Source organism: Microcaecilia unicolor, chromosome 5 (assembly GCF_901765095.1).
Source record: "Microcaecilia unicolor chromosome 5, aMicUni1.1, whole genome shotgun sequence".
Lineage (NCBI taxonomy): Eukaryota > Metazoa > Chordata > Amphibia > Gymnophiona > Siphonopidae > Microcaecilia > Microcaecilia unicolor.
The window spans coordinates 113,062,498-113,090,427 of NC_044035.1; the positions used below are offsets into that span (position 1 = coordinate 113,062,498).

The 27,930-nt window shown below is 41.8% G+C and overlaps 1 protein-coding gene across 1 annotated transcript; it reads left to right on the forward strand.

Annotated features, from left to right (window-relative positions):
- The first annotated feature begins 4,873 nt into the window (after window positions 1-4,873).
- Window positions 4,874-26,423, forward strand: PLAU (plasminogen activator, urokinase). The gene is made up of 11 exons (XM_030203201.1): window positions 4,874-4,956; window positions 7,510-7,610; window positions 8,736-8,787; window positions 12,785-12,886; window positions 13,365-13,539; window positions 15,961-16,064; window positions 17,567-17,759; window positions 20,285-20,430; window positions 22,330-22,470; window positions 23,684-23,835; window positions 25,647-26,423. The coding sequence occupies exons 2-11, from the start codon at window positions 7,554-7,556 to the stop codon at window positions 25,836-25,838; spliced, it is 1,314 nt and encodes a 437-aa protein (XP_030059061.1). The 5' UTR covers window positions 4,874-4,956; window positions 7,510-7,553; the 3' UTR covers window positions 25,839-26,423.
- Window positions 26,424-27,930: the final 1,507 nt, after the last annotated feature.

Sequence of the window (27,930 nt, forward strand, 5' to 3'; positions counted from 1 at the left end):
CTCTCCCTCCCTCCCACCCACCAGCTCCAAGGCCCCTCCCTCCCTGCTCCAAGGCCTGTCTCTCTCTCTCTCCCTCCCACCCACCCACCAGCTCCAAGGCCCCCCACCCAGCTCCAAGGCCCCGCTCCATCTGAATGTTAAAAGTTACCTCGTCGTCGACGTCGGGTTACAGCGGCCGGCAGGTAGCAGCAGCAGTGAAAAGCGTGCGAGCTGCTGGGCGGCGCTTCGGGAGACTTCCTTTCCCTCGCTCAGCTCTGGTCCCGCCCTCGAAGTAGCACATATGAGTTTATCTTGTTGGGCAGACTGGATAGACTGTGCATGTCTTTTTCTGCCATCATCTACTAAGTTACTATGTACTTTTGTTGCTATTGAAGATCTTGCTTTATATATTTTTAAAGCAGTGAAAGACAATATTGTCTTTTCACAAGTCTAAGTTTTGTGGTAGTTTAAGCAGCTGAACTAATGTTTCAAATGGTTTAGAACAGATTTCTGCTGTGCTCTGGCAGCGTGAGTACAGCTTCCAGTGTTCATGGGTACCTCCTGATCATTTCTCTGTCATATGACATTTTATGATCTGCTTTCGTAGGAAATTGCAACACTTCTTTGCTCTCTTACTCCTAGCTCGAAGCTATTTTAAAAAACACCTTTTCAGGGAGGGGCACGTTAATCAGGTAACGGGTGTGGTAATAACAAAAGAACACTGCCAGTTCCTGACATGCTTCTTGCAGTGCATGATGGGAATAGAAGCTTCATCTGCGATGAGGAGGAGCCTAATGGTTAGAGTAAGTAGGCTGTGAACCAGAGAAATCAAGGATCAAATCCCACTGCAAGTCACTTAACTCTCCATTTCCTCAAATACAGACTTGTATTGTGAGCCCTCTGGGAAACACTTATTGTACCTAAAATGTAACAATGCCACATTGTTACATTTCAGGGGAGAGCAGTCTTTTCTTCACAATTACTGAGCATTTCTATCAACGGAGCCCTTAGCGTTTGGTTTTACCAACGCAGGGCTCATAAGATAAGTGACAAGTTTTTAAAGCTTCATTTGATTTGTTATTGAAGCTGGTTACTAGGATGGTTAATTGCAATGTATTTGCTTGATCAGCATTCACGGGGCACAATTGCACTAAAATAGCACATTATTGCACATAATATATCTCAAAGTGAGTGAGTGACCCAGTGAATGAAGTGCTATGTTTCACCAGATAGTGGTCTTGAGTGACTATCACGTGGGTGTCTAAATCTCTGAGGGTGCTCCTCTCTATATATATTAAAGTTAATTATTGTATCAGAACATTTTCCTGGTTTTGGTTTGTTCTATTTAGGTTTTCTACCAGTAAAGTCAGGGATTTTTTTTTGTTTTGTGATGTGAGAAAGGAGCATGGGTGAGCAGGAATGAGTGGATAGGCGTGGCAGGAGGACAGATGAGGAGCCAGAGACCAGGTGGATTGTGGTGCATGAGAGTGAAAAGAGTCAATGGGAAGGCAGATAATGAGAAAGGAGGGGATATGAGTCAGTGGGGAAGGACAGGAGGAGAGTGATGGTGGGAGAAAAGGAGCACAGGTGAGAAACAGCAGGCAGCTCAGTGATGCGGACAGGAAGATTGGGGGGGGGGGGAGAAGACAGGTGAAGGTGACAACAGAATGTGAGTGGGAGGGTGGAAGGAACTTGGGAACAGGAGGTGCAGTCAGGAATACAGGGACCCAAAACAGCTGACCTGGGTAAGTGATGAGGAAGAAGCAGTGAACAGAAGAAGCACATCGGGGTTGTGCTTTTCACAGCTGCAGTAAAGGACCTGCTGATATGTTGTGCCTGCAAAAAGTACCATCAGCTGTAAGGGGGGGGGGGGGGAAGGCACCTTTGGTGCAGAAGGCCAAGATGTGGAAGAGCATCTGTGTGGACTTCAGGAGTGCCAGTGTGTGTGCAACAGGACCCAGCACCATTTCAGGGACACCTGCCAGGAGGTGAAGCAAAGATGGCCAAGATTGCCATTGTCCTGCTGATGCCTCTGGGCAGGGGCGCCGAGAAGGGGGGACAGGGGGGACAAAATTCCCTGGGCCCGGCACCGCAATCCCCTCCACTCGCCCCCCTCCATCCACCACCAGGCCGGGCCCCCCTGAATTTAAATCATAGTGCCTCACCTCGACCCTGCTCCGTGTGAAAGAAGCACAGCAGCGGCAGTCTGCAGATTGCCTCCATTTGGGCCTTCCCTCCCTGTGTTCCGTCCTCGTCTAATGTAACTTGCGCGAGGGCGGGACACAGGGAGGGAAGGCCCAAAGGGAGGCGATCTGCAGACTGCCACTGCTGTGCTTCTTTCACACGGAGCAAGGTCGAGGTGAAGCGCTATGATTTGAATTCAGGGGGGCCAGGCCCGGTGGTGGATGGAGGAGGTGGCGACGATGACCACGGGGGCGGGGGGGGCCCGGGGGCATAAGTAGGTAGTGCAGGATGTTGCACTATAAACCACAGCTGACACTACAGAAGCATCCAAGGCTGATCCATATAGCAAAGGGATTTCTCTCGAGTGAGACTAGTGATATCACGTCTTTTACCCTTCCTTCAAGACATTCTAGTGGAATATGAGGAGGTGAAGAAGGAAGAAAATGCATCAGATCCTTCCAAATGATACAAGAACCTGAATTCACTTCACTTCTTATCAGAGCTACCCATTGCAGACAGCAGTGTAACCACCAGGAAGCTTGAAGCAAGTCCTGCAAGCACACCCCAAAGCCCAGAGCACCCAGCTCACCCAGTTGGAAGAGACAATTCCCTACATATAACAGCAGCAATGGCATACGGACATAAGAAAAGCCATGCTAGGTCAGACCAAGGTCCATTGAGCCCAGCAGCATCCTGTCTCTGACTGTGGCCAGTCTGGGTCACAAGTACCCAGCAGATCCCAAGAAGTAGATCCATTTCTCATAGTTCATATCCAGGGATGAGAAATGGCTCTCCCAAATCTACCTGGCTAATAATTATTTGTATTTGGCTTTTCCTCCAGGATCCTGTCCAAACCTCTTTTGAATACCGCTATGTTGGTTGCCTAGACCACATCCTCTGGCAACATATTCCACAGCTTAATTATACATAGTGTGGGGGGGGGGGGGGGGGGGAACTCTGATTTGTTTTCAGTCTGTTGGTCACTAGTTTCATGGAGTATCTTATTGTTTGGCAAGTTAAACAACCCTTTCTGTAACAGTTCTACCCCATGTATGTTTTTATGAACTTCCATCATATCCCCTCTCAATTGTCTTTTCTCCAAGCTGAAGAGTCCCAACCTGGGAGTGACACAGGGATGGCAGGCTTTAAAACTAAAGAAAGATGTCTCTTGTAAGGCAGGGGATAAGAAAACAAATTGCCAGAACTGGAAGCTGACAGAAGAGGTATATGGTTTGGTAGAAGGAGCTCCAGATGATGTCACCAGTACCCATCCAGTATAAGCTGTCTACATCACACAATCAATGAAGTAATCTCCTCCACGTATTCACAGGAAGCAGCCACAACGTGCTTATCAACTTCCACCAACCCAGACTAATTCATGAACAGGAGGACACATCAATGCCAGAGGAGGAAAGGGGTGAAGAGATGGGGGTCAGGGCACTGAATTTCCTCCTGTCTGAGTTAAATATGTCATTTTGATTAAAAGATTAAACTGTAGAAAGGCAGTATATTTATCAGAACAGTTTCTGGTATTGTGTTTGTTTTATTTATTTTTTTAAATGAAGTTTTAACCTGTTTATGGTGACAACTATCATTTCTTAGTGAAACATTTCCTACCGCCACCTACCACCAATGCAAATAGTAGGAGGAAAAAGCAAACAAAACATCTACAACCTTAAAAAAAATGAACAGCTTTTAAGCTCCTTAGAATAAGAATGACAAGTAGCAGATTTAAAACACATTAGTGAATGTAACTTTTCGCTTAACCTACAATCCAGCTGTGGAACTTGTTCCCAGATGATGTGGTCAAAGCATCCAACACAACTGGGCTTAAAAGGAGTTTGAAAAAGTTCCTGGAAGAAAAGTCCATGAACAATTATTAGCCACTACTTATTCCTGGGAGTTAGCAAAAAAGAATGGATCTATTTCTTGCAATCTGCAGGTGATCTGAATTCGCCACTGTTATAGACAGTGGGCTGTGCTCAATGGCATATCTATGTGCTCTAAGAAATTAGTTTACTCTCTATGTATTTGAATATCGTAAGGTTGGCTATAAACTTACTACAGTAGGAGTTCTGGAAATTGTAAAGAAAAATAGAAAAAAAAGCGCCTGTCACTGCAGGCCGTTGAATTTACTTGATGTGGATAAGGCATCCTAAAACTGTGTGTATAGTGATACGATTTGGTTGATGTTTGAACAATTTAGGATATTTGCCCTCTCCCCTTCTTCACAGCAATCACTACACCCTTCACTGAAATGAATTAAGCATTGATTCGTTAGCTCTGATTGCTTAGCTCTGTTAAAAATCTCATAGCCGGAGAACCTGTTATATCTTCCGGCTGGAACGAGACACAGAAACATAAGTGAGGAATCTTATCTATATAAAAAGCTGTGAGGGTCTTAACATGCAAGAGGTGGCACATTGTACGATCATTCTTTTGTGGCATTCTTCTTTCCTGTGATACTAAAGTAAGTGTTTTTCAGAATTCCCCTCTGAGTCATCGCCTAAGTCTTTTGTCTGCCAGGGGTACTGCCTTCCTTTTTCTTACTCCAGAACTGCTGAGGTGCAGAGCTTCAGGCAAAAACCATAACTAGTATCATTTTTGTCATAGGGCTGGAATGTTTCAACTGGGAGGCGGGCAAGCTGCTAGCAAGCCAACCAATCACAGCTCAGCTCAAGGGTATATACAGAGTGCCGCTTCCTCTGCAGAGCAGAGACGCTGCATCTAGCAATCAGGTAACGAGGAAGTGAGAAGGAGGAATCCACCCTTGAACACTTCAAACCACATTTGGTAAGTGCAGTGGCTTTATTTAAAATAGCATGTATAGCCCTGATTCAAAGGTAATACATTTGTGTGCTGCTTAATCGGTTCGGAGGAAGAAATACTGTATTGTCGTTTCAGAAGCAGAATTCTTTTTCAATATTAATTTGCCATAACATTGAACATCTTAGAGGTATTTGTATGCTTTTCTGCAAAAGGGTGGAATATTGGCACATCACTGTTTCAGAATTTTTCTGATTGTTTTCCTCAAGAAAGCAGTGATTCATCTGTCATTCTTCATAGACATTGGTAGGCTTTCAGAAAAGCAAAATTAGAATATCACATTATATGGTTCTGCTCTAGGTAAAAAAAAGTTTTTTTTTAAATCTGCCATCATTTACCTATGTGTAATTTTACCAAATGCTAACAGCCATGAAGTGGGTTTATTGTAGATCTTCTTTTTTTTTCTTTGTAATCCTGAGAAGGATAACAATTTATAGCAGAGATGAGCTTCAAGCCATCGAAATACAGCTATAGGGCACATATTTCCTCAGCATAAAACTAGTCCAGCACAGGCAAACCTGAGCTTCTCTTTTTTTTTTTAATTTGTTCATAGAGTAATTTTGCTTCCTGTTAGTATAAACTCATCTTGTTTTTCTAATTTCTAAAATCCTCATGACTGAAATCTGTTTTTGTACCATCTTAAACACTCAGCACTGTTGCAGCTGTAGTTCCCAAAATAATTCCTCTTAGATTTACAAGCGGACACCTCAATATCAGTTTGAGAGGCAAACTCAGACTAGCTGTTTTTATGCAACATATGTTTATTTCTCTCTTAAAATCTGAATTGTAGTTTGTTTTAATTAAACTTCACTTCAGGACGTATTTATAAATTACCAAGAAGATTGATAGTGAGCCAGACAGACAAGTTTCATTCCACACAGACCATAGAAGAATTTGTGCTATCGTTTGTTATTACAGTCAATTATTAGGAGCATGGAGATTATCCAGAGGCCTGATGGCTCTGTTGCATTCCTGAAATGTTCACATAGGTATATTAAAGAATGATTTGGAATGAAGCTGATCTACAGGCAGCATCTCTGTGGATTAACCAAGAGGACGCACTTGTCTTCATCCAGCAGTAGGATACCACGTCCTCTTCCCACAGTTCTGGTTATTTTCTTCTGACTCTAGGGAGGATGGGTTATTTTCTTCTGACTTTATAAGGATGAATGGGGATGGGATGTTGGACTCAAGATCACACCTTTTCACTAGTAGCTCAAGGCAAGTTACATTCAGATACAGTAGATATTTCCCTGTCCCTGGAGAGCTTACAATCTAAATCAATGGAGGATTAAGTGACTTGCCCAAGATCATGAGAAACAATAATTGGATTTGAACCTGGCTTCCTTGGTTATCAGTCTGCTACTCTAACCATTTGGCTGTTCCTCTACATTCCCTTCATATTTTCATATTCTCCTTAATGTGTTTCCAGTACATGCCAGAGAACCTCTAACGACCAAGGGATTCAGATCCATAACTGAGCATTACTGTGATGAAATGGATGCAATCTGGCACTAGTTAGACAGCTTGCGATCTAAAACACAAACTACTGATCAGCACAAAGATGTCTCACAGTGGTCAGTCTGTAGAATGAGGCTCTCCAAACATTTCAAAGCCCTAAGAGGACTGATTGGAATAGTGTCCATTTGTGTTTGATGTGAAGTGGGGGTGTGGGGGGGGAGTCCCCCCAGAGTCTAATGAACAGGGCATTGGAATATTTATCCTTGGAGTTTGCTGCATTTGTCCCCATGTTGCATTACCATCTTCTGCTGGCGAGGCCTGAGACCTCTCCTTCCCCGCCTTGCTGCCTTTGCTGCTGTTGCACATGAAAAAAAGTAAAACCTTCTCCACAGGATTTAGCCACACATAGGAAAAGTATGGGTGGGGGGCAAAAGAATGAGCTCTGTGGTCTGCATTTGGTGCATGAGTCATAGTTTTGGGATGCCTGCAGCAGAATCATAAGTTGCAGTAGGACTCGGTGGTCTAGTGTGTGGCATTGGGTAAATACAGTTCTAAGAACCTCTGAATTGTCTTCTTTTACCCTCTCTCTGCCACAGTCTCTTTTAGAACCTTGACCAGGTCATTTTCTCTCTTTTTGGTTTTTAACTTTAGCAGGCCATGTGCAATAATTTTGCAAGACGTGTGTCGTCACTTTTTAACTGAAGTCTTCTCTATGACTTCTGGTTGACCAACCTAAGAATAGACCAAAGATGTGTATCGGAGCCATAGGAGCCGGCTCTGTGGGTGCTGTGGGTGATTGAGCACCCCCAATATTGCAAAAATTCCTTGTATATGTCCATGGATGGGTTATTTCTACTGGGCTTAGCACTCCCAATAATTTTGAAAAGTTGGCTCCCATGATCGGAGCTATTGAGAATACGTGTCCTACCTTCAAGTGCGACTGAGAGTGCACAGCTTTCCCAAGTGATCCTTGTCTTGAACATCACCAAGGAGAATGAGTAGAGTTGAACAACACCCCTCTTGGTTTATTGTTTTCATTTTTTCTTTCTTTCATTTCAGATACAGAAAGGTCACACACAGAGTAAACAGAATCACCAAACACAATGAAGCTATTCATCGTCTTAATTGCAATAAGCTTTCTCGCCACAAGCCTGGCACTGGTAAGTTCTGCCAGTTAGTTTGTTTAATTATCATGTTTTCATGTGTGGTACATCACAGTCAGTATTGACTGGTTTTAACTCCCTTAACTTGGGTCCTACTGAAAGATCTGGGAAGCGGAGAAATGTCAGCATACAATGTATGCTCTTCCAAGTAGAGTAATATTTTGAAAACTTGAAGGGCTTATGTCTTTTTTAAATTTAAAATTTCCAGGAATTTTGGGAGTCCAGTCGATATTGCACCAATCACAATTGGTATTACATCAATTTTTTTTTCTTCAGAGTCTTTCTACTTCAATTTGGTAATAGATAGAAATAAAACAAAACATAGAAAAGAAAATAAGATGATACCTTTTTTTGTTGGACTAACTTAATACATTTTTGATTAGCTTCCAAAGGTAACCCTTCGAAAGCTAATCAAAAAATGTACTTAGTCCAATAAGAAAGGTGTCATCTTGTTTTGTTGCATTTCTATTTATTATCTTTGAATGTGGACTAACACTGCTACCACACCACAGTTTAATTTGTAAATCACACTATTATAGATAGCTGCTTAGTGAGATAATTACATTTCAGCTGCTACACATGTGCTGAGGATATTTTTATTGATGCCTCGGCTTTATTGGTCCCAAAATAAAGTTAAGTTTTGTGCAGAAAAGGATGTTAAGTGAGGCACCATTTGCAGCAGCACAGTTAATGATGAAGCTGCTGAATGAAATCTGTAAAATGTTTTTTTATAAATAAGGCTTCTCATGGCCAAACCATTGATAAGGCTTATCACTTTCATTCGTTTTTCTCTTTAAATTTTCCGCCAATTCATTTTTAAGGGCAGGGTGAATTGAGGTCTCCTGTTTTCAAAAGTAACTGCTAGGCAAATCATTTTTGAGCTCTGATTCAAACAAGGTGACTAGTTTCAACTTTAAATTTGAAGATACTTCACAGATTCCCCAGTACAGTTTAATTGACATTTTTCAGATACAGCCCAGGGAAAATTTGAGCGTATTTGCCAAGATTGAATACAGGTGTAAAGATACTTACTGTACCATAATGATTATACAAAGTTACATTATCAAACTGGTTATCATGTAATGGTATCTTATACACATGCTATTTCTGTTTATGCTACAGAAGAGCAGGAGCAGGCTGTTAGGCAGTACAGGATCAAGTTACAAACTGGAAGGTAAATGACAACTTTATTTCCTGTTATTACTGTCATTTGATGTGTGTGTTTGTCCTTGGAGAGGAAACCTATAAGACACTCAAGCTTTCAAACAAAGTTGCAATGCTTCCTGAGAGCACGCACCAATGTAAGCTGCATATTGTCCAGTCTTGTAATTCCATGGCTTGCTTTTGGGTGTTGTGCAACCAGGCACCCCCTGGCCCATTTTAGAGTCATTGCTGGAGATCTGTACAATTCTAGAATGCCATCAGAGGAAAAAAAAAAAAAAAAAAACCCTCCCCATGGTTTGTGCTAATCCTTCCATCATAATTAACTTTTCTTTTAAAAGTTAGTTTCAGGATCAGTCTGATGGCCATGAAGAGCAATGTGTCATGCTATGTGGAGGCCCTGGGTTCAATTACTATGTCAGATCTTTTACTCCTTGGACAAGCCTAGGCTGGTGATGCTGTAGAATAAGGGAACGAAGGGGAAGGAAATCTTAGCTATTGCTCAATGATGACATCTACTGGCCAGAAAGAATGCACACAAGGAGAATAATTTTATAACAGGTCTCCATGTCTGTGGGGGTACATATGCATATAAGATGTACCATTTTATTAAGACATCATCCCCCTGATTCTATAAAGGTTGCCAAAAATTGTATGCACAAATTTAGGCGCATTCTCGATTTGCACATTCGATTTAATTGAATAACAAGCCAATTAGTGCCATTAATTTGTTTTGACAAGCAATTATTGGCACTAATTAGATTTAATTGGGACCAACACACATAAAGTTAGGTGTGGGATCTGTGCCTAAAATTTACACAGTCCAAAAAAGGGAATGTGGAAATGGGAGGGTCATGGGTACTCTAGGGTGGCACGACTGAGTTACGAGCATAATTACAGAATAATGATGTGCCATGCGTAAATTTAAGCACAAGCATTTGCACCACATTTTAGTTGGTGCAAATGGCCACATCTGAATTTACATGTGACTCTCCACTTAAGTGTGCATTCTATAAACTGTGCCGAACTTTAGACCCTGACTATAGGATACCGTTTACACGGGTATGTTTTGGTGCCATTTTTTTAGGTGCCATCCAATCCAATATGTACTGTAATAAAATTGCCTTTCAGGCACGAAATTAGACCAGCTGTAACCAGGTATAACTTTTCTGCCAATGTTTACACGGATATTTATGTATTACAATATAAATCCCTATATTTGGCAAACTATATTCCTACTTCACAAGTTTGATGACATGTATCACGTGCCACAACTAACCAGTTTTTTTTTCCGGACCTTAGTGTGGGGGTCGAACGGCTAATAAATTTTGATGCCGTATTGAAAACCCAATGTCGTCACTGGTCCTTATTTTTTTAATAATTTTACATCAAAACTGTTAATCATATTTTTCAAATTGGAAGGTTCTTCCTCCTTTTAATTCTTCAGCTTTTTACAAATAGCAACTATTATTTTATAATCAGCAATTTAGCTTGTAGTAGTGTCGGCTGTGGAGGGTTCTTCAATCCGACATGTCATGTTTCGCCACCTAGTGGCTGTATCAAGGACTCACACCCCTATATAGAAAAATTAACATAGTAGTTTAGAGCTAAGATACCTCAAACTATTTCTACCTTACCAAATTAAATGTTTTACAATATATGCATGTATCTCACACCTCCTCTCCAGTTTCACCCAAACTCTACACCTGAAAATGCCCACACTGTGGGGTAATTCTCTATAGCTCACCTAAAGCTGGGCACTGAGATGATTCACACTGAGTGCAGGTTCTATATCGGTTAGTACATGCAATGCCATTATAGAATAGTAGCATAAGTCCGTAGCTATGCACCTAACTTTACGTATGAGTTCAATGGCTGGTGTAAATGCACGTGTATAACTGTAAGCAGTTAGGCGTGTAACTGCACATATTGTATAAGATGTGCGCATAAGTGCTAGACATGCCTCTGACCTGCCCATGTCCCTCTCAGGTTCACACCTCTTTACAGTTGCACACTATGGAAATTGTGCACACATTTTGTAAAATACCAACTAAGGGCAGTTATGCGTATAACTGCTAATTTGTGCCAGTTAACACCAGTTATTGCCAATAATTAATGCCAGTTAGCCTGTAAGTATTCAATTAAGTTACATGCATAACTGACCTTATTCTATAACTTGGGTGCACAGCTTTGCATGCTAAGTGTCAGTTTGGGTACGCACATTTATAGAATGAGGGTGTCAGCAGTGTTTTTCTTTTATTTATATACACCTCCAGATAATTTTATAAATGCTTAATTCTCTACAGTAACATAGCCAGGAATTTTTTTACAGGGGGTGCATCTCCACCCCTGTACCTTAAAACCCTCTCTGCTGAGGTCTTCACTCAGACAGTGGCAATCATAGGCTGCCTGCGACCTGCACTGGTACATCCTCCCTGAACTGTTCCACCCCTTCTGATGCAACTTCCTGTTTTGTGAAGGGTGGGACAGTTAAGGGAAGAAGTCCCGGTGCAGGCCACAGGCAGCCTATGAGTGCCACTGCTGCTATCTGGTTGAAGACTGCAGCAGAGAGGATTTTAGGGTGGGGGTGAGGTCCAGGTCTCACAGGGGGTGTGTACACCAATGACACACCTAGTTTAAATACGCCACTGATTCTCTGAGTAAAACACTGGAGAAAACCTCAACTATAAATGAAACCTCATTGTAGCACAGCCCCAGTAGAGGCCAATTTCAGTTGAACTGGGAGCACAAAGGAAACTACCTGGTCAACAGTACAATTTTTTTAAGCTGGTTTCTTCTTTCAAAGGTACAGAGCGCTACACTTCACAATTCCATTTATTCTTGGAGAATTTCAGTTTCACCAGCCTTTCAAATCAGCAAGGCCATGGTGTTTCTTTAAGCAACTTCTTATGGCAGGGGGACAAAACTGTAGTAGAGCATCTGACTATAGCTCAGTGGCATTCCTAGCCTGGATGACACCCGGGGCGGATCGCCGATGCGCCCCCCCCTCCCCCCCCCCGGTGAAATGACACCCCCCCCGGGTGCACGCCGCTGTGGGGGGGGGTGCCGCAGCGCGCGCCTGTCGGCTCCGAGTTCACTAACTTCGCTCATTCGCTGCAGCTCCCTCTGCCCCGGAACAGGAAGTATACTGTTCCGGGGCAGAGGGAGCTGCAGCGAACGAGCAAAGTTAGCGAACTCGGAGCTGACAGGCGCGCGCCGCAGCACCCCCCCCAGCGGCATGCACCCGGGGCGGACCGCCCCCACCGCCCCCCCTCTTGGTACGCCACTGCTATAGCTTCTGGCTAGGATATGAGAATTTCAGGTGACTTGCCAGAGCTGTAGGTAGAAAACAGAGCAGAGCTATCGAGTTACCCAGTTCTAAGAGGGAGACTTCTTGGCCAGTCCTGGTTTTGAACTTACACCCTAAAGCAGCTTGGGATTTATAGTCTCTGATTCTACCCATTTAAATCCATGCTGCAGGTCCCATAGTACATCATGATAGGTTTGTCAGAAAGCCAAGACTGGCCTAAAATCTCTGTTGGAACTGGGTAACTTGGCAGTTCTGATAAAAGATCCTCTGATCCTCCTTATGGAAGAGTCTCAGCATCATCAGTTACGTGACAAAAACCACACCAAAGCCTTGATTTTCTGTTTAGTACTGGCTAAGAGTGGCGTGGAGGAGTGGCCTAGTGAATTTGAACTGGTCTTGATATCCAGAGGTGGCCAGTTCAAATCCCACTGCTGTTCCTTGTGATCTTGGGCAAGTCACCTAACCCTCCATTGCCTCAGGTACAAACTTAGATTGTGAGCCCTCCAGGCACAGGGAAATATCCAGTATACCTGAATGCAATTCACCTTGAGCAATTACTGAAAAAGGTGTGAGCAAAAAAATAAATAGTATGGAATCACTTAAACTCAAAGACATTCTGGATTAAAAAGTACAACAATTAATTGGTTCTTCATTGATTCTTTGTAAGCTTTTTTTTTCCTTTGATTTTTTTTTTCTACAGGCTGTAATTGTTTAAATGGAGGAACTTGCAAGTTTTATAGTTATTCTCGGAGGTATCGCTGCCATTGTCTCATGGGATATGAAGGAGCACACTGTGACATAGGTAAGAGGCTGAATGTATACTTCTCAGGCTTTCACGCCCAGAATTAAAGCACACAAAAGCATGAGATTCTTAATTAGTTTACATTCTGAAGTGTTCCATGTCAGACACCCTAATCACTGACAGAGTGCATATGAATCAACTCTCTTACCCATATCTGCTTCCCAGACTGCTGCTTCTGATTCATTCCTGGGGGAAATTCTCCTTCAGGCCCATAGCTGCCACCTCACACAGTTTTGCATGTAATCACACAGTTTCACAGGCAAGCCAACAACTTCTTGAGAAATCATCATGGTGGTCACTCAGGCCTGTGCTGGAAGAGACTGGAAGATATGCCCAGTTCTTGGTCCCTGTGAGTGAAGATCCCACATGTTTTCAATTTAGACTTAATAATTCAAGTTCCAAAATTCAAATGTCTCACTGCTTTCACAAAAAAAACAAAAACCAAATCCTGATACTATTTGTCTTTCCTTTATTTCAGACTTCAGAGCTCAGTGCTATAATGAAAGAGGCCAAGATTACAGAGGAAAAGCATCAAAGACCTTCCATGGGAGGGATTGCTTGAACTGGAACTCCCCCATGCTGCATGAGGAGATGTATAACGCTGGCAGGAAAGATGCTCTGGAGCTTGGGTTAGGAGACCACAACTACTGTAGGTAATGAACTCACTATTTCCTATTGACATTCGAGGCCTGCAAGTAATATCATGTCTCTGGCCACAGTTCATTCTGGGCTCAACAGACCTTCGTGTCTTCATTTCTATCACCATAAACTATTTGTGTCAGACATTGTCTCTCCTGTCTCATTCTGACCTTTTATTTATTCTGTTATTCTCCTTTCTTTCTGTTTTGGGTACTGGTTCTTTTTAAGTTGTCTTTAAGTGCTGCCGTTGTTTGTTAAAAACCCAAACACTGACTTCTGAGACCGAGATGATGGGTCAGATGCACCAAGGGTTCTCTCATATTTTTATGTCTATGGGAAAACATGTAGCAGTACACATACCCCTAAGTTTAAAGAAATTAACCTAAGTCAAACAAAAAAAGGGGACAAAGTCCTCTCATAGAACAATACATAAGGGAAAAAAAAGAAATGGAAGGAGCCAAGCCCACAAGTCAGGATGATGCAAAATGGCTCAACGTATTTGACTGAAGGTAAAAACAATAAACGGTCTTCTAGGAACAATATCCGATATGAGTGTACAATAAAAGTGGTGTACAGAAAGTACTTCAAATGGGGGGGGGGGGGGGGGAAACACTGCAGAGTTTCGGCAAAAATTGCCTTCATCAGGGGTCCTAATATGAAGTACTCTAACAAAATGTACTTTATTAACCACCCTTTATAAATGTCAGTGTCCCACATTTGGCACATGAAGAGTTAGTCCAGACTACCTAATATGAGGGATTTGTAGGACATTTAAAGTAATGAGCACTCTTTTTAATATCAATAGGGCACTTAATACAAGCTACGGGTGTGAATGTACACTTACACACATAAATGCAATTGGAGCACTCAGCACTAAGTGGAGGAGTGGCCTAGTGGTTAGGGTGGTGGACTTTGGTCCTGGGGAACTGAGTTCAATTCCCGGCACAGGCAGCTCCTTGTGATTCTGGGCAAGTCACTTAACCCTTCATTGTCCCATGTAAACTGCATTGAGCCTGCCATGAGTGGGAGAGCGCAGGGTACAAATGTAACAAAACAAAAAAAAATCTGTCATTTAAGCACACAAATCACTTTGCACATAAATGCAAGGGGGTGTTCACAGGGGAGGGGCAAGTTGCATGCACAGTGTGCCCATTTACATCAGTCATAGACCTGTCGTATGTGTGTGCCTAAATGTAGGCATGCCAACTTATGCACATAAATCCCCGGATCCTATCTATGCGCGTGCAATTTGGCAGTGCAGCCAAATTTTGTGCACAAATTGTTTAACAAGTCATTCGGTGCTGGTAATTGGTCACTAACAAGCAATTATCGGCACTAATTAGAGTTTACATGCGCAGCTTTCTAAGTGTATTCTGTAAAGCGGTGTGCGTAAATTCTAATGTGCAGATCTCAGAAGAGGCGTGACCATTGGAGGGACATAGGCGGGTCATGGGCATGCTTAAAAATTACGTACGCTGTTATAGAATATGCCCAATCCGCATCTACGTTAGGTGCGGGCATTTACACCAGGTTTTAGTTGGCATAAATGGTGGTTCCTAAATTTTAGTCATGGGGACCTGCACTACATGTATTCTGTAAACCACACCTAACTTTAGGCGAGGTTTATAGATTAGCCTAAGTGTGGGTTTTTTAGGTGCCATTTATAGAATCTAGTGCAAAGTGTTCTTATAGAATAGGCTCACAGCCCATGTAAAGTGGGCTCTTAAATTGTGACATCCAGTTACAGAATAACCACCTATAATTGTTTTTCTCTTGCAGGCCAATAAAACATTCTACATTATGAACTTTACTCTTTGGGCCTGATATTCAGACTGCAGGAATTAGCCCAGCTAATTCATGTGGTCAGTGCTGAGCTCAAATATTCAATGCCAAGTCACTTCTGACGACTGGCATTGAATATCCAGTTTATTTTTGGCCAGTTCAAACTTAACCAACCAGACAATATTCAGTGCTGGCCGGTTTAAGTTTGAATTGGCCATAGATAATCCAGGTATTCACGCAGCCAAACATGGCTGCCAAACACGCTGAAAATTGGTGGATAGTCGGTTATAATGCACAATATAACCAGCTATCCATTAGCCGCTAACTGGCGATATTCAGCAGGAGATGCTGGCCAGATAGCCGGCTAAGCACCATTTAACTGGCCAGGTGCTGTTCCTGGCTGGTTAAATGGTTTTGAATATCTAGTGGGGGGGGGGGGGGGGTTGTTTTCTTTCTGTCCCACCTTGGATGTACACAGCTTTTGTACAAGAAATTTGTTGACTTGTTCTTTGTCAGTAAGCGACTGAGAACTGACCCTATGTTTCTGAATTTTACAGCTCTGTGCTCTAAGTTACTCCAGTTTTTAATTCTGACTTACTATTTGATTGCCATAGTGAGTTTACTTTAAGGAGGTCATTCTTTGCTATTTCCAGGAATCCAGATGGAGCAAGCAAACCCTGGTGCTATTATCAGTCTGGGCTAAGGATTGTATCCATGCATTGTGACATTCCAACGTGCAAGACAGATAGTGAGAATGGTAAGGACTTTACTTTTGATCATGTTTTGGGGGTAGCACCAATAATTTAAAGAGTGGAATAAATCATTAAATAATATTACTCAATCTACTATATGAATTAGTATGAAATTATGTTTTTGTGAAGGATTTTGCCATGAGCTTAAGATATTAGAAGTTCTTTGAGTGTTCCTTGAGAGTTTTGAATGTGATTGCTGGATCAGGTTTTGCACTGTCCAGCTGTTGGAAGATATTGCAGAGGTGACGCTCATCCCAGTCATCACATAATGGTGACAACTTAAGAGCATTTCTATAACTACAGGTGTGTAGTTACACACACCATATGTGCATAAGTGCCAAGATAATTGTGCACTACACAGGGGTGTAGCCAGATACCCAATTTTGGGTAAGCCTGAGCCCAAAGTGCCCACCCAGCATCTTTCCTGCCCCTCCCCCCAGGCAATGAGGGGTCTCTTACCTCCACTCCCCCCAGTACCTTTCAAGTCCTTTAGTTTTTCACCAGTAGTGACTTATACCTGCTGCTCGTGCAAGACAGGAAGTTGCATCAGAGGGAAGGCTCAGGGCTGGCATGAGCAGTGGGTATACATTCACTGCCAGCAAAGAACTGCAGGATTTAAAAGGTACTGGGGGGGAGTAGAGTTGAGACCCCCAATTGTTGGGGGAGGACAGGAGGGAGAGATGCTGGGAGTCTTCAGCTGATGAGGCTTGGGGATCCCCATCAGCCACATCACAGCTGTGCTGCTGCTGGAAGGGCCTGAGCCCACCTAAGGCTATGCCACTGACACTATGTGCTATTCTACAAAATAATATGTAAGTGCATTAGTGTATAACTGCAAGGGAGGGGCATGGGCTTGTCTCCACCCTATGCACACAACTTTTAGAATACTGTCATTGTGCACAGATCAATGCCATGTGGAATATTGTAAGCCACATTGAGCCTGCAAATAGGTGGGATAATATGGGATACAAATGCAACAAATAAATCATGGAATACTTAGGCACACTCACGCTTGCCATTGACCTGGCATACATCTTTAGGTTTACGTTGGTGTTCTATAATGGAATCTGTGCACAATGATGTTCTAGAATTTGTGCTCATTGCGCCTCAGTATGGCACCTAACATGTGGTGCCCAGTTACAGAATTGCCCCCTTTGTCACTGGATTTGGGACCTATGATTAACAGGTTCCAGAAGAAGCCTTGGTGCTTGACCCTGGCTGAAGGTTGTCTCTGCAGTGACCAGGCTAAGTGACCTGGGAAGGGAAATTGCCAGCTAGTTGCGGGTAAAAATTCATGGTACTGGATTCGTGTCTTGGTCCTGATTGACCTGAAAGCCCAAAAGGGCAAGAGGACCCTTCTGGACCCCTCCTCGTCTCCTCTCCCCCTAAAAAATATTCCTTATAAGGGGATGACGTGTTTTTGAGCTAATCTGTAAATATAATGCACAGTAGAGAAAAAAAAACTCAAATAATTCAGCAATTAAGTAAAGTATTGTATCTTTTTCAGCACCAGCCTGTGGTCAGAGATCACATAAACTTTTCAGAATAGTTCAAGGAAAAAGTACCCCAATCGAATCCCAGCCTTGGATTGCTACCATCTTCTGGCATTCCAAGAAATACAATCAGAACACATTTAAATGTGGCGGAAGCCTTGTCCATCCATGTTGGGTAATGAGTGCCGCACACTGTTTCCAGGAAAGGTAATGTTTCACTTCTTCTGCAAGTCTGATCAGGCACACAGACTGTTTTTATATATTTGCTCTAATCTGTAAACCACAAATTTCAGTGACTTCCTGTGTTCCATAAAAGAGAACCTAACTAACTCAATCTCTACTTGATAAGACTATAAGAGTGTACTTACTTCACCTCTTTCATCAGATTTAGGAAAGTTATTTCATCAGATTTACCATTCTAGGTCAGTCCAAAAAAAGTAGGCATTTGAAATAGACCCACAGGATGTCAACCACTGTATATTTATTTTATGTTTATGTAATTAAAACAACTTGGTATACCACCTAGCTGATAAAGATCAAGGCGGTTAACATAACAATAAAATCTTAAAATTCAAATAGAAAGGAACTCCATTAATTAAAAATAGACTTGACCACAGTCACTCAAGATATCTATAACATACACCAGGCTATTGTCTTCACAAATATAAAGATTTAGCCCTTTTAGAAGGCGGGTGGGGGATTCTATAAAGGATCCCAAAAGTTAGGCGCCAAGATTCAGCACGCTAAATGCTAATTCTATAATGGCATCTGGGTACCTAGATTCCATTATAGAAAACTAGCATAAGTCGACATTGAGGCATGCCCATTTAAGCGTGTCAATAGCAGGAATAAATGCTTGCACCTTGTACAATTTGTGTTTAAATATTGCATACACCCATGCACCTCCCCCTATGAAAGCCCCCCCTTGTATTTCCTGTAACAGTCACATGCTTAAATGTTAGTAATTCTATAACTTACACGTGCAATTGCATTGGGATGAAGGCTTTATTTCAGGAGTGTCCAACCTTGGCCCTCGCCAGGTCAGGTTTTCAGGATTTCCCCAATGAATATGTATGAGATCTATTTACATACAATGGAGGCATGCAAATTGATCTCATGCATATTCATTGGGAAAATCCTGAAAACCTGACTGGGTTGCAGCCCTTGAGGACAGAGATTGGACAACTCTGCTTTATTTGATAGAAACATAATTGGGGAAAAGGCCTTGGTGAATAAGGCAGAAGAGTCCATTCACCACCTGGTGATTTTTGCCCTCCAAGAGGCAAACGGAAGCCAAATATTGGGTTTTCCCAAATGTGTCCTGTCACAAAAAAAATAATTTGATGTCATTGCATGTGTTTACAAACATGCCAAAATATCCTGGGGGAAAAAAAAACAGTTGGCGCAAGCAGAGATAGAATCTACCTTCACACTTTATTGCCAAGCTCCTCTTTCTCCACTTTGAGGGCCTAAAGGGTTATTCATCCATTTTCTTTTTCTCCTTGGGGTCTCTATTCTAAATATACTTTCTGTATCTCTGCACAGGAGTAAGAATGGCTGGCTTCCTTTTGTCCACATAACCCCTATTTCCTATAGAAGAAAAGCTGTCTTTTAGTTTTTTGTTTTTTTTATTCCTGCTATGTAGTATGCAGCACTATTCTTTCTACTCTGTCCAATTCCATTGGAATTTAATTGGAAAAATCCAACTGCCAACTAATTCCAAAAAATACACAGTTTGGAACTATGCATCCCCACAGTACACAGTAGACAATACAGTTGTCTATTGAAATTAGCATCTCATCACACTATCTATATATGTCTCGTCTGCCCTTTCCTCTCACCATTCATAGCTTGTTTTCAAATTATTCTCATAAGAATACTATCTGGGCTTGCCCTGCTCATATTCACTCATCCTTCTTCAAACTCATCATTCATGCACACCCACCACTGAGCTGTGAAAAAAACACCAAGAAAAGGTTTTTTTTGTTGTATAGAAAAAAAATACATCTTAACATTTTTCCCAAGGGCAGAAAGAGTGCAATGCTTCTGCATGTGGTGGAAACTAAAGCCTTCCTTCAAACACTGGAGCACCCTTTCCTCCTCCTGGTATCCAAGAGGCAGGGTCATCTTCTTTGATCCCTTCCTCCTATAGAACACTGACATCACTGCCTGATGAAGCTCAGTGACAATTATCTGCCTCATTCTGAAGGGAATAGTTATCACAAGAGGGACTTTACATGTCCAAAAAATAATGAGGCACTCGCTGCAATTTGCAGCTTGGAGCAAGATAATCCCATAATGCTTCATTATGCACCTATTTTTGTCTTATTCGGCCTCCAATGCAGCCTATATGCCATCTTTGAATGGCAAATGATTTTTATTTGCTGGTCAGCCCAAACCACTCGGCCTCCTTTATGACCTCAAAATAAATGAATCAACACTTAAATTAGTGAGTTATTTAGTTGGTGTTAGTGCAATTGGTTTAATTTCTCTTGTCTTTCCTAATTCACTTGGGCTCTTTAATGAATAATTTAAAGTAAGGCCTAGTGGTTGACAGTAGTCTCTCCAGAATCACAAGGGATGGTCAATGAGTTAAATTATATTTAATTCATCTCACAAACAATTTGCTGGTAAAGTTTATAACTGGAGCACAGAAGCGTATAGAGGAGTAGCTGTGTAAAACTATTTTTAATGCAAAAATTGAACTAATTTGGTCACTTTTTTTCATTCAGCAAACAGACAGAAAATTATAATGTTGTTCTTGGAAAGTCTAAACTGTATGAAACTGATCATGACAAAGAGCAAAGATTTCAAGTGGAGAAGATTATTCTTCATGAGCACTACAGTGACGAAACTGGAGCCTACACTAATGATATTGGTAAGTGCTAGCAAACAGGAAAAAATAATTCTGGTTTTAAAGCTGCAATCAAAAAGCATTCTGGGATTTGCAGTCCTACAGTTTCTAAAAGGATAGGATCATAAATTCAAGAACATCTTGAGATGGGCAAGACTAGACTAGGAACTATGAAGTAAGTTTATAAAAGCAGCATTTTATGCATTCTGCTAGGAAAATTTGTGCATGAAAGATGGGCGGGAATTTGGTGTGATTGTATGTGATGATCTTAATGTGGCCAAACAGGTAGAAAAGGTGACGGAGAAAACTAGAAGGATGCTTGGGTGCATAGGGAGAGGAATGGCCATTAGGAAAAAGGAGGTGATGTCCCTGTATAAGATTCTGGTGAGACCACAATTAGAATATTGTGTACAGTTCTGGAGACCACACCTTAAAAAAGATATAAATAGGATGAAGTGGGTCCAGAGGGCGGCTACTAAAATAGTCAGTGGTCTTCATCATAAACTGTATGGGGACAGACTTAAAGATCTCACTATGTATACCTTGGAACAGTGGCGTACTAAGGGGGGGCGGTGGGTGCGGTCCGCCCCGGGTGCACGCCACTGGGGGGGTGCCGTGCATTGACAACGCTCATTCCCTGATCCCTCTGCACCGGAACGGGTTACTTCCTGTTCCGGGGCAGAGGGATCAGGGAACGAGCGAAGCCAACAGGCGCGCGGCACCCCCCCCCCCCAGCAGATAAAAATGCACCCGGGGGGGCATTTCACCAGGGGTGGGGGGCGCCCTGCACCCGGGGGGAGCGCATCGGCAACCCGCCCTGGGTGTCAGCCACCCTAGGAACGCCACTGCCTTGGAAGAAAGGTGGAAGATATGATAGAGACATTTAAATACCTACGAGGCATAAATGCACGGAAAGGGTGGTGAATTTGTGGAACGGCCTCCTGGTGGAAGTGGTGGAGGCAAAAACAGTATCTGAATTCAAGAGTGCTTGGGACAAGTACAAAGGATCTCTAAGGGAGTGATAGGGAGAGTAGATGGCATGGATGGGCAGACTGGACTTTAACTGCCTGCATTTTTCTCTGTTTCTAAGTTTCTATATATGCATAAAAATAGGTGCTCAGAAAACACAGACCTACTTTTATGTGATACAGGAATGGGAGGAGCAGGGGTGAGATTTTATAAAATACACATATTTACCAATTTTTTCTGGCACATCATGCACAAAGTTATTACTGCCTTGGTCCAGGTGTAAGCTTTTGTGTAGGAGTTTTCAAGTAGGCTATTTTATAAAGGCTCACAGTTGCTTATGTTGTCTATATAAAAAAGGTGTAATATGTACCTTTCCTACTTAGGCTTCCTAGTAGAAAATTATCTTCCATAATAACATAGTAAATGTTGGCAGATAAAGACCTGCACCGTCCATGCAATCTGCTCAGTAAGGTGGTCAGAGTTGTATCTGGCATTCTCCATATGGTAAATGCAGTGTTTAATCCCAGCCATTCTAAAAGCAAGATTTTATTATCTTTAAAACATCCACAATAAAATGATACTCAGTACAAACTGATAGCCTAGCTGTTGGCAAGGTTACACATGTTGTATATGCAGAAGAGCATTCTTGATTCATGTTAGTTCTAGTTTTTCTTACATGGATCTGTGAATAATCACACTTACAAAATACATAATATACCCACTCCCACTTATAAACCATTATCAGACATTAAACTTTACTAACAATACCACAATTGAAAGTTGAAAAAATATGATAAGCAAGTCAGAGATGAGGAGAAAGTTGTGATCTGAAGGCAGATCCTCCAGTCTATCCTAACTTTTCTGTGAGTTTTTAACTAATATGCCATTGAATATAACTGTGATGAGTTTAATGAAGAAACTGGTTTATTCATTAGCTTTTGTCATTTTATCTAGCCCTTGTAAAAATCATATCAGCTTCTGGCCAGTGTGCAGTGGAGAATGACTATGTCCAAACTGTCTGCTTACCACCATCAAATCTGGTCTTGAAAGATGGTTACCAGTGTGAAGTAGCCGGTTATGGGCAAGAAGACAGCTGTAAGTATACTTTTTGACCTCTGTCTTCTTAGTATGCCTTTGTCTTCCATGACTAGAGCCTGTGGGGGGTCTTTTACAAAGCACTAGTAAACCCAACACGGGCTTACCGAACGCTAAACTGGGACCACCGCTGGCCCAATGCAGCCGCCAGCGGTAGTTCTGGCCTGAGCACTTGCCATTTCCGGGGGAAAAAAGAAAACCGCCGGAAATTGCTTGCTTGGCGGTAATCAGGCATCGCCGTGCACTGCCCAGTTACCGCTAGGTTACTACAGGAGCCCTTATCGCCACTTCAATGGGTTGCGGTAAGGGCTCCCTGCCGCACAGCCACATGGTAAGAGTTCTCTTATTGAATGGCCATGTCTGGGGGCTTTTTAACCCACTGCGATAAAAAGGGCCCTGGCGTATGGGAAAAACTGTCCCCACCACTAGCACAGGGCCCTTTTTCCCGCAGCTTAGTAAAAAGACCCCTAAGTTAGTCATTACCATAATCCAGTGCTTCTCAACCCTCTCTTGGAGATGCATCTAGACAGGTTTTCAAGATTCCCACAATAAATATGCATGAGGTAGATTTGCATATAATGGGTCTTCTTCTATATATGTAAATCTACCTCATGCACATTCATTGTGGGAATCCTGAAAACCCAACTGGCTATGTGTGCCTTCAGGAGAGGATTGAAAAGCATTGCCATAATCTATGCTCACCAATCCATGTAATGGTTAGGACATACTAAGAAAGCAAGGATGATTGGGATTTTTAAGCAGCTTCAAACATTCTTAAGCAGTTACCAATTTTGAACTTCTATGTAAAACTGTATAAAATGTAGAAATTATATTCCTTTAAAAATGTAAATGAGCAAATGATCATCATGCCGTATCAAAAGGGGAAAAATGTGATCCAATCCTGCAGAAGTAGTTTTAATTTCTTAAGAAAAACAGAGTTACATTTCCCTGCGTTTCATGGTTTAATGTGAAGATAGGCTGAGCTTGGTCCTCTGAACATGCCGTTCTATGGCCAACAGTGAGCAAGGCATGAGATGAAAAGGACCTGATTGTCATTACTAACGTACTTCTTACGGATGTCAAATCAATTCAAATGCATTCGGTCAAGAGAAAAATCATGAGAGAGTATATGTTGTGGAGCTCACTGGACAGCAATATGCAATCAGCTCTAGTACCCCACAAAGCTTAACATAACTGTATTGCTCATTTTCAGCTGACTGGTTCTACTCTGAAATACTGAAATCAACAAAAGTGCAGTTGATTTCACAACAAGTATGCAGGTCCACAGAATATTATGGAAAATTGATCACTAACAACATGCTTTGTGCTGGTGATCCCCATGAGTGGAAGACTGATGCTTGCCAGGTAAGATTTTATTTACACATTTGCCAAATGATCATTTGTTGTATTCAGATTTCCATTAAGACCCCCTCAGTCCCAAAAGAAGTGCCCAGCTGCTGTCACTACATCCTGTGACAGACTCAGCCTCTGATCTTGACCAGGAATGTTATGACACATACTTATAGACCACCTTCCTCAAAAAAAAAAAAAAAAAAGCCTGACCCAAAGCAGTTTACATCCAAGAAAAAAGTAAACCTTCAATAATCTATCTAATAAATATATAAAATACAATAAGACTTTTTTTTTTTTAAATCATACATTGTGGGGTAATTTTATGAAGACTTTTCTGGTATAAAGCATGCTTTATGTGTGGAAAATGACTAGTAAAATTGCAATTCTATAACAGGGGGCCTCCATTTAGACAGCACAGCGAGTGCCTATTCTATAATGGCACCTGGCACTCCAGTTCCATTTTAGACTACCAGTATAAACCCGGGCACCTATATTTAGATGCAACCATTTATAGCAGGTCTATGGCTGGCATAAAGGGTGCACCTAAGAGCACCATGGAATGTGCATAACTTATAGTATTCTACAAGTGGTGTGCGTAAGTTGGAGACACGCCCATGCTCCACCCATATTACGCGCTATATCATTTCTGTGCTAAATTACATGCGTAAGTGCTGTTTTGCTGTGCAAATATAAGTACATAAGTAATGCCATACTGGGAAAGACCAAGGGTCCATCGAGCCCAGCATCCTGTCCACAACAGCGGCCAATCCAGGCCAAGGGCACCTGGCAAGCTTCCCAAATGTACAAACATTCTATACATGTTATTCCTGGAATTGTGGATGTTTCCCACGTCCATTTAGTAGCGGTTTATGGACTTGTCCTTTAGGAAACCGTCCAACCCCTTTTTAAACTCTGCTAAGCTAACTGCCTTCACCACTTTCTCCGGCAACGAATTCCAGAGTTTAATTATATGTTGGGTGAAGAAAAATTTTCTCCGATTTGTTTTAAATTTACTACACTGTAGTTTCATCGCATGCCCCCTAGTCCTAGTATTTTTGGAAAGCGTGAACAGACGCTTCACATCCACCTGTTCCACTCCACTCCACGTGGGTTGTGTAACTTGCCCCAATCACAAGAAGCAGCAGTGGGATTTAAACCTGGCTTCCCTGGCTCTCATTCTGCTACTTCCCCTAACAGAAGGCTCTGAGTTCTATAGTGTCTCCAGGCCAAATCTTGCCCTAGATGGTTCACAGAAAAAGACATAGGAAACTGTGTAAAGAAATCTATTTAGTAGTATTAGATAAGAATACATAATTAGCACCTAGAAAAGTCCATTCTGTGTTTTTCAACTTATCCTACCTGTGAATGCAGCTGTCTCCCGTACATCTTTGTGATAGACTGGAATAATTCACAAGAGCCTAGCTAGAACATGAGAGCAAATCTTTCTCACATGTACCTTAGGTTTTTTTTTTTTTCCAGCTAACCAGTTCCAGTTGCAGTTTTGGTGGTATAGGAAAAAGGGAGACTCTGCGTAATATTTATGTTTATGCCCATTCCCAGAATGCTTTGGGGTTTTCATCATTATATTAGGACTGTGTTGAACAAATCATCCAGGAGAACTGTCACTGTAATTACTTCTGCTATTCGTATGTTTATGTATATGTTTAAATTTAGTTCAAGGACTTCTCATATCATACACTTTTCTGCCGGGATATAGCAGATACAAATACATATTTTGTGTATGTATTTAGAGATGTGTTTTTTTTCTAGTTGGTTATGGATGCAGAAAAGAAACTGACAATCTCTTATATGGTGTTTTACAGGGAGATTCTGGAGGTCCCCTGAGTTGTGAATATAATGGCAATATGGTACTCTACGGTATCATCAGCTGGGGGGAGGAATGTGCTAAGCAGAACAAGCCGGGGGTGTATGCCAAAGTCACTCATTTCCTGCCTTGGATCAACTCGCACATGAAGACACACAGCGTTTTCAAAAGTAGGACTGACTACGAGTGACACACAATTTCAGAAGCGGATCACGGCATCCGCCTCATTTGTAGCCAGGAGCTGCCTGGAATATGAACACATCAGTTCCATGTTCAGTTTCCATGAAGCTTCATGGAAAGGAAACTTATTATCAACATTTCCCTGGAGGCTCTTCAATTCATCTTATTTTAGATGACAATAGTACTATGAATTCTCCATTGGAAACATGGACTCTGTTCTACAGATAATGTGTGCTGGAATCTAAAGAACGGAATGAGATAGGAATGGACTAAAGATCCTTTCATCTGAAATGTTCTCTTTGCACCGTGGATTGCATTTATACCGAGTTCTGAACTTCACATCATGCTTTCTATTCCCAAAATCAGTCATCTCTGTTTTCGTAAACTTAGGCCATAGTGCCTATAGCAGTAGGTATAATGGTGAGATCATTGCCCCAGTTATTAGTCAGATAACCTGAACCATCTATGAGTGCCTATTGAGTCTGGACACCAACCAGCCAGTACTGTTGTTCCATTTCCCAATAAGAAGTGATTCACTGCTGTGGATTATCAAGCTGTACCACTGTAACTGCACTGAAAGTATTATTTAACATTTTTTAAAACTAATTAGGATTGTTTCCAGTGCAGATAATGCTACATTTCATGTGTGTGTTTGAACACACAAATCACTATTGATATTTCTTACATTTTTTCCAGTGTGACCAACCACTAATTTATTTTACAGATATTACTAGACTGTAGTTTTTTATATTTATATTTTAGTGGAACAGAATTTTTAATTAGGTGCTCATTTTCAAAGCACACAGACTTACAGAGTTCCATAGGTTACTATCGGGGCTCATTTTTGAAAGAGAAAATGTCCAAAAAGTGTCACAAAGCACCACTTGGACAGATTTCTTTTCTAAATGTCCAAATAGGTATTTTCAAAACCTGTTTTGCAGATGTCTGCCTCTGCATTTCATCTGCAGTGCGTCCAAATCCAAATGGCCGTGTTGGGGATGTTTTGAATGCAGGATTGGGGTGGGCTTAGGGCATGCCTAACATTTTGTATGGTTTACAGTCAAATGGAACAAAATAAAATGTCTAGGGCAAAAACTTCAACATTTTGGTCTAGACCTTTCTTCAGAATAAATAAGGCACAAAAGGTGCCCTAAATGACTAGATGACCACTGGAGGGAATCAGGGATGTACCCTCCTAGTGGTCACTGACCACCTCCCATCCCCCAAAATGTGAATAAAAATAGTACTCACCAGTCTCTATGAAACCTCAGATGTTTTAGCCAGGTCCATTAGAGCAGCATGCAGGTTCCTGGATTAGTGTAGTGGTGGGTATAGTGCACTTTAGACAAGTGTACCCACATATAAGTAATCCTGTCACCCATAAGGGCTATTGTAGTGGTGTACAGTTGGGAGTAGTGGGTTTTGGAGGGCTCAGCAGACAAGATAAGGGAGCAACGGTGAGATGTGTACCTGGGAGCATTTATTTGAAGTCCCCTAGGGTGCCCCATTGCTCTCCTAGAATGTCTCGGGGACCAGTCTATTAAAACTTTTGGCCCCTCCTACATCCCAATGGCTAGATCCTCTATGTTTTTTCACTTGTGCAGTATTTTTTATTTTTTTTGAAAATGGCCTGAAAGGATAAACGCGCAGAGCACAAAACCTTATTAAAAATGGTATTTTCATGAAAAAAAGAGTTTTGCTTGTTCAAAAATGATTACATTTGCTATTCAGATTTGGGACATTTAGAGCAAATCCAACTTATACATATCAAAAATGCCCCTCTACGTAACTTTGTAAGTCTAAGTGCTTGGAAAATGCTCCTTCATGTAAGTTTGTAAGTCTATGGGGGTCTTTTACTAAAGCTTAGCTCGCGTTATCTGCATCAGGGCCCATTTTATTCCTATGGGCCCTGCTGCATATAACTCAAGCTAAGCTTTAGTAAAAGACCCCCTAAGTGCTTTGAAAATTAGCCTCTGTAGGTACTAATGAAGGTCCACTTCTTGGCAAAATATGATAAAAAAGAAGAAATTAAGAATTTGTTTGTTTCTACAACTTTATTCCAAGCAAGTAGTGCTCATGTCATACAATTTAAAAATATGTCT